Genomic DNA, 8,046 nt, shown 5'->3' with positions numbered 1-8,046 from the left:
TATGACAAGCGTCTTTCTACGAGAGTTGAGAGAATTTCTACTAACTTATGAAATGTCACATGACTATTGAATGATATTTTTATGCTTTGCTTTTCATAGTTGCTTATTTCATTTGATATCTAGTTTCCAGCTGTGTTGCAGCATTGGTTTTATAAAATACAATAAAATGCATTTGCTAATGTGAACACTTTCTGTCAACAGATCTATTAAATAATAATTTTGTGATCCACATTCTTCAAAAAAGGAGCACTTGGAAAGGAAAGAACAATAAGAAGGGACTAGTAACAGTAACTGCATACATAATATTCTTTTCAAGTACTTGGTAATTTTTTGTAGAATTAGTTTTTGTGGTGCACCACTTTAATTACATAGACATTAAGATGTGAATATACATTTCCCTTGTCTGCATTATTGTCTTTAGTGTAATATTTTTTTGTTTGAGCTATGTCATGTTTAGATATAAGTTGCTGCTGCTGTTTGCCAGGTATAGTTCTACTAAATTTCACTTTGTATTACTCTGTTAAGCTAGTTTTACTACTGATTTATTTTTCTTGTTGCTGCACATTGGCTCATATTAGTTGTAATATTGCAATTGCTTTGCCTATTTAAATTTTTTGTCATTGATGTTTGTGTTAATTGTTTTGTGCTGCTGCATTGCCTCGTCCCTTAGTTTAGCATCTGAGCTCAGTAGATTTAAGTTAGCTTAAGAGGGTGTAGCCTATAAGAGAATGAGTTGCAATGAATTTGAAGAAATGCACTGAGAAGTTATATGAACAAAGTACAGGTATAGGTAGGATTTTCTTGGAAATAAATAATGAGGTAAGAAATATGTGAAATAAATGCAAAAAGCATGCTTGGATAGGATTTTTTTGGTGGAAGCAAAGGTTGAAATAAGACGAACGATCTATGGAATGAAGTTTTGGGTTGGACTGCAGTACCAAATGTTGCACTGAAAACGAACCCTGTCCTTTCCTTTTGTGTTATTCCACTATGTTTTTGTGTACCCTTGTGTATTTGTTTTCTTCCTGCCTCTGTGTAGTTTCATAGAATTTTTTCTTCTAATATTAAGCTACATTCACTATGATGAGGAATACTGTTCTCCTCAAATATAATTGGCATTAATAATATGTTATTTACCTTGTAAATATGCTTAGACATTATTTATTCTGTTTTGTTTTAATGCTCATGTGTAAAGTTGATGTTTCAAAAGTTATTCTGATCTTTTATGTATTTACTTATGTCATAATTCCTGTAACACTGATGTATATGTCTATTTCTATTCTTTTGTAAAGCCTGTATTACTACAAATGTTATCTGTATTGTTGGGTATTGTTATGTTCTTTAATGATGTATTTTGTACCTTTGTAATTGTATTCTCATGTTATAATATTGTAATTGACACCAGTTTATCAAATTAAGTAACTTGTAAGTTACATTTCACTGCACACTTTTCTGTTGGTCATAGTATATGGACAATATGTGAGAAGTAGGGACTGTTAGTGTTTGCACGTGTGTTACTAATTCAGCAAGGGACTGGATAACAGCATTGCTGGTTCTAAGGACAATTCCAAAAACTTTGTGCGTGCACAAGTGGTGGTTTATGGACTTGCTATCTTCTCTGCAAGACTCTTCGATTGTGATTGTGCACCTGCACAGTCGCAGCAGATGGCTGCTGGCCGTCTCTACAAGGACTACAGTGGGTCTGCGTCTTTGATGGCCCACCAGTACCATTATTTCTACAAGGACTGCAGTGGGTCTGCACCTCTGGTGGCCCACCAATATCACAATCTCTACCATGACTACAGTGGGGTCTACTCTGTGATGACCTACCTACCAATATTCTTCATAACTTCGACTGACTCTGCTGTGGGTTTGCTCTGTTGTGGCCCATTACCTGTCTGCATGTCAAGAGTCAGCACTGTCTTTCCGTTGGAAGGGCAACACTACTTCTTCAAGACTGCATGGAAATCCACTACTTCTGTGTGCAATTTCTTTTAGTAATGAGACTTTAAAAAAAAAACTGTAATTACTACTATGATGAATGATCAGGACTGTCTTTATGGACTGTGAGAAAATTTTAGCTTTTGACCAACATTGTATCAATAAGTGTGTGCATTTGATATCTTTGTTATTGTAATTCTGAAAAATTTTATCAAATCATTATTGGCCACTGCCCGAAACAATTAGTAAAATTTTTTGTGGGGAGCATGGGGGCTATGTAAGTAGGCTGTTTATGTTTTCTTATTGGCAACGTTACGTAGCGCTCTGTATGAAAATCACTGGCTGTGCTGTGTGCAGTATGTGGCTAGTTTTGCATTGTTGTCTGCCATTGTAGTGTTGGGCAGCTGGATGTGAACAGCGCGTAGCGTTGCGCAGTTAGAGGTGAGCCGCCAGCAATGGTGGATGTGTGGAAGGAAATGGCGGAGTTTTGAAATTACATATATTATGACTTTTGATGATATTAAGGTAAATACATTGTTTGTTCTCTATTAAAATCTTTCATTTGCCAACTATGCCTATCAGTAGTTAGTGCCTTCCGTAGTTTGAATCTGTTATTTAGCTGGCAGTAGTGGCGCTCGCTGTATTGCAGTAGTTCGAGTAACGAAGATTTTTGGTGAGGTAAGTGATTTGTGAAAGGTATAGATTAATGTTAGTCAGGGTCATTCTTTTGCAGGGATTTCTGAAAGTCAGATTGCGTTGCGCTAAAAATATTGTGTCAGTTTAAGCACAGTCTCGTATACAATTCTTCTAAGGGGGACGTTACAATCCCACCACATTCTGGGGCATCTCCAGACATGTCTTTGATGGTCATTGGGCCGCAATTCTGTTTCTCATCACTGAAGACAGTGATTTCAGGCCTATGACATGTTTGAAGACGCCCCAGTGATGGGATACCACGTTATTGTCGCACGCCATACAGCTCAACAACCAGAAGTGATGGTCTGGGGTGCCATTTCTTTTCAAAGCAATACTGTGCGCCCCTGGCAGCTGAGTGGTCAGCGCGACGGAGTGTCACACCTAACGGCCTGGGTTCGACCCTGGCTGGGTCGGAGATTTTCTTCGCTCAGGGACTGGGTGTTGTGTTGTGCTTCTCTTCATCATTTCATCCCCATCGACACGCAAGTCGCCGAAGTGGCGTCAACTCGAAAGACTTGCACCAGACGATCGGTGACCCGACAGGAGGCCCTAGCCACACGGTATTTCCATTTCCATAGCAAGACTCCTTTGGCTATCATCTGTGGACTCGGTTAGAGCACAGCGGTACGTCCACGACATTGTACGCCCTATTCTGTTGCCATTCCTGGCAAGCCATCCTGGGGTCACATTTCAGCAAGGTAACGACCGCCCCCGCACAATGAGAGTTTCTACTGCTCTTGCTTTGTGCTTGGCAGACCTTACCTTGGCCAGCAAGATAGCTGGACCTTTCCCCAGTTGTGAACGTTTGGAGCCTTATGGTGAGGGCGCTAAACCAGCTCGGGATTATGACGATGTGAGGTGCTAGTTGGACAGAATTTGGCACGATGACCCTCAGGAGGACATGCAGCAAGTGTATCAATCCAATACAAAGCTGTATAACTGTTTGCATAAGGACCAGTTATGGACCGGCGTGTTACTGATATGCTCAGATTTTCTGAAATTGTAGTCATGGTATTTCCGTGTCTGCAGATGTACATCACGTCTACCGATTTCGTCCCATTAGGAAAAATTTTTAAACGTATTTATTTACCGCATAACAGATTTAAAGACTGCACTAAGTGAAACGCATCTGTAGCTAGGAACATGTATTATAGAATCGTTACAATTTGCCCTCCTGAGGAGCTTCGCAGATCCGCGAGACATGCTTAACGCGGAATCGGCGCAACGGGTATTCCTTCTGCCATGTGGCTGTTGTGTGCGCGGTCCAGTAGGCCGCTGATGAGCCCGCTGTGGCCTAGCAGCCTCGCCACCTGGTCGGCGGTCCTGCCGGCGGCGTTCGCGGCGTCGGTCCTGGCACCGGCGGCGACGAGTGCGGCCACGGCGTCGGCGCAGCCCCTGGCGGTGGCGCGCAGCAGCGGCGTGTCGCCCTCGGCGTCGCGCGCCTCCACGTCGGCGCCCGCGGCCAGCAGCACGCGAACCACCCCCAGGTTTCCAGTGCGCACCGCGTAGTGCAGCGGCGTCGAGCCGCTCGAGTCGGCGGCGTCCACGTCTGCGCCGGCCTCCACCAGCGCCTCAGCCGACCCCGGGCAGCCCGCGGCCGCCACGGCGTGCAGCGGGGTGTCGCCGTTGGCGTCGCGGGCGTTCGGGTCCAAGCCTGCAGCCAATAGAGTCCTCACTGCCGTGCCACTACCCTTGATGGCCACGGTGTGCAGCTCGCTCCACGCGCCGCCCCAGCTAGACGTATGCTTCAGCGCGAGTCGTACTCCCTCTACGTTGCCACTTTCACCCGACAAGAGCAGCTGCATCTTGACTAGACTGCGGGACACGCCCCTCTTGTACAGCGCCATCAGGACGCTTGTGTGGCCTTCTTCGCAGGCGAGGTGCACCGCCGTGTTTCCTTCAGAGTCCTGGCTCTCCGGGTCGCCGCCGGCTTCCAGCAGCAGCCGGAGGGCGTGGACGCTGCCACTGGCGGCGGCGGCGTGGAGGGGCGTACGCCCGCGGCCGTCTCTCACCTCGCAGTCGGCGCCCGCCTCCAGCAGCAGCCGTACCGCCGCGTCGCGCCTGTTGGCTGCCGCCACGTGCAGCGGCGTCGACCCACACCCGTCCAGACGCGCCGACGCCAGCTTCGCGTCCACCGACAATGCCAGCCTCAGCAGCTGCAGGTGGCCCGCTGAGCAGACGTCGCGCATCAGGGAAGCTCCAGTGTCTGCGATGGACAGCCTTCTCGTGGTGACAGTGAGATCCTTTGCAGACATGCCACTTTGCAGCATTTTCTCGATCCATTCCCAGGAGCCAGTCTCCTCTGCGAAGCGTACAGGAGTCCACCTGAATACCTCTTCTACAGTCCATTTCTTGGCGGCCATCATATTGACTACCCAGTCCTAGAACAATGACAATAGTTTCTCTGTGATATGGCAACAACGCATGATTTCTTGAATTTGCATATATGTGGAAAACAAAAAAAATAATATAACCAGTGGCAAATTCATCCTATCAGCGGTTATTTACAGATATAACTAGTTTCAAGTTAGACCTTCAGACAGAATTATACACTGAAAAGGCCTCATTAGAATCGTTCCATAACAGAAAGGCTCACAACATGGGCATTACATACAGTTAAGCATAAGTCACCAGCCTGCCTTTTTAAGAGAGAGGAGCTATTGTGCCTCTCTAACATTTGTATCCTTGGATCCCACTTGTGTTTGAAAGCAAGAACATATTATTATGTGATTGGGTTGAGCCTGAAATTTTTGCAGGTAACTATGACGTATAGCATTAGATGCCAATTTTATATGGTAATGGAAGAAAGAAGACAAGTCTGTCAGTGTCCATAGGTCATGCCAAGGATAGCTTTCGTGTTCATGCCTTTAGATTGACCAGAGGTCGTCGTTGCTACCCCTACCATCTTTGTCTCCGAATCATCTTGGGTAGGTTATATGTGCCCTCTCTCCAGCTTTGGTGCCAAGTATGGGCGCTGTGTTTTCGCAACCAGTCTGCATTGGTTCTGGTTGTAGGTATCAGGTTTTCTCTTTCTACATCTACATCTAAATCTTTTCTCCATAAATCACTGTGAAGTGCATGGCAGAGGGTATGTCCCAATATAGAGCTTTTCCCCATACCATTCAGATACGGAGTGCAGATAGAATGATTGTTTAAATGCCTCTATATGTGCTGTAATTAATCTTGACCTCAGAATCTCTGTGACAGGAATATGTAGGAAGCTGTACTATCCTCACAGGGTCGTCATTTAAAGCCACTTCTTCACTGTGGGTCAAAAAATCTGTGACTATTCATGCTACCATTCTCTGTATACGTTCAATATCCTCTGTTAGTCTTGTTTGGTATGGGTCCCACAAACCTGAGCAATATTCTAGGGTGATTCAAACAAGTGATATGTAAGCAATCTCCTTTATAGACTGATTGCATTACCGTAGTATTCTACCGATAAACCGAACTCCGGTGCCTCACTTACCCATGACTGAGCCTATGTGAACATTCCATTTCTTGTCCGTAGACAGTGTTCGACTCAGGTGTTTCTAGTAGTTGGGCGGTTCCAACAGGGACCCATTGTTAGTCTAGTTAGAGCATACCGTCTCTTTTGATAGTTAATGCAAGAGCATAGAGTGCAGAGATATCCAGGGTCTCAACATATGTCAGTGTCGCTTCCACGAAGGTAAATCGATAGATAACACCATTAATCAGGCTCTCCAAATTGTAGACAGCAAAAAATAAATAAATAAATAAAAATTCTGCTGCAGTTATGATTGGCATCACAGGAACATTCAATGCTCTGCGGTGAAATGCGATGTTCAATCGTATAAAAAGTCTTTGGGTCCAAAAGCGCATTTTTTTTAGATTTGTGGATTGCTATAATGGTCGCACTGTTTAATGACTTGCAGCGCGACAGAAAGTAATAGAAAAAATTACGAACATCTGTCCACATCGTCGATATATGGCGTAATATTTTGGGACCTAACAATGGAGCAGTTACTGGAATAGCTCGGTGGGACTGATGAAGTTGTGGTTTTCACTGATCATACTTCGGTGTTGTTCTCTGGAGAATGCAGACACAAGACCGAAGAAAATATAAACTACATGGCCTCAAAGATGAAAGGGTGGTGCAGGAGCAACAAATTAACAATAGATGCAAATAAAACTACATACATGTTGCATAAGGGCCAACTATCTCTAAACAGGAACCAAACTTCGAGATTACACAACTGCCGAATTACGAGATGTGCTGTATGTAGGTATTTAGGAGTTTTCCACGACAACAGCAGAAACTTCTCAGCTCATGTAAGCATGGTCTGCCTAAATACTGTCAAAACCATTCACAAAATTGGCAGCGCCTTCACTGTCAGTTCATTCCTGGTGCCTGTTATACTGTACCACAATGCAGTGCTGATTGTCACTGTGGACTTTGCAGCAAGTGCTCCTGCTCACCGACTCCGCCTGGTATGGCACACGGACACCCTAAGACGTGTGCAGCGAGGGCTTCATCTAAGGATGACGGAAGCATACAGTGCTACATTGGCAGAGGCTCTCCTTGTCATTCTGGAGTATGTTCCGGTGACATCACAGTACAATATTTTGGCCGGCCGGAGTGGCCGAGCGGTTAAAGACGCTACAGTCTGGAACCGCACGACCGCTACGGTCACAGGTTCGAATCCTGCCTCGGGCATGGATGTGTGTGATGTCCTTAGGTTAGTTAGGTTTAAGTAGTTCTAAGTTCTAGGGGACTTATGACCACAGCAGTTGAGTCCCATAGTGCTCAGAGCCATTTGAACCATTTTTGAAGTACAATATTTTGCTGCAGCATGTTGGTTTCGGCGGGAAAACGTACATAAGATACAATATGCTATGGTGGCGACGCTATGTAATGCATGCTGCTAGTGTAGCACCTCAACCAAACAGTATCCCATATAGACAAACCAGGTGTGTCTTGGACTATATACAGCTGTGTTTAAGAGAATAACTCGATGTAGTCATTGGGTCGAGCCAAGCACGTCTGCTTTCATGTTTTGCAGCTAATTTGCTGCAAATAGTAATCTGTGAACCTCTAGTCAAACAGTCTTTGCAGTGGCTAGGATTGAGAGTTAATAAAATACACAGAAATACAGTATGAAAGTTAAACGAATAATTTAGTAACAAGGGTTCTACTCCTAGGTCTGTAACTGATATGGAGAAATAGAGGATTATTTTATTAATGTTTATTTAAGAAAGTACATCTCAAATAAACGGACGTGGTCCTACGATATTCAATTAAAATACAGACGGAAAAGACCCTTATCAAATGCGATAAAGTTACGTTGGGAGCGTTACGAGAATGTTAGCAAATTCCAAAGTAAATAGTAATCAAAGATACACGAAAACTAAAGATATCTCGAAATAAAATGTACATGCAGACGT

The 8,046-nt window shown here is 44.4% G+C and overlaps 1 protein-coding gene across 1 annotated transcript; it reads right to left on the bottom strand.

The window, feature by feature from the left end:
* Nucleotides 1-3,842: 3,842 nt before the first annotated feature.
* Nucleotides 3,843-5,003, bottom strand: LOC126155014 (ankyrin repeat domain-containing protein 65-like). The gene has a single exon (XM_049916202.1). The coding sequence runs from the start codon at nucleotides 5,001-5,003 to the stop codon at nucleotides 3,843-3,845; it is 1,161 nt and encodes a 386-aa protein (XP_049772159.1).
* Nucleotides 5,004-8,046: the final 3,043 nt, after the last annotated feature.

Source organism: Schistocerca cancellata, chromosome 2 (assembly GCF_023864275.1).
Source record: "Schistocerca cancellata isolate TAMUIC-IGC-003103 chromosome 2, iqSchCanc2.1, whole genome shotgun sequence".
NCBI classification, from domain to species: Eukaryota; Metazoa; Arthropoda; class Insecta; order Orthoptera; family Acrididae; genus Schistocerca; species Schistocerca cancellata.
Note: the sequence above shows the minus strand (reverse complement) of the source record. Positions and strands in the feature narration are given on the sequence as shown.

Excerpts from the sequence above, each read along its gene's own strand:
- LOC126155014 (XM_049916202.1), bottom strand. The coding sequence starts at position 5,003 with ATGATGGCCGCCAAGAAATGGACTGTAGAAGAGGTATTCAGGTGGACT.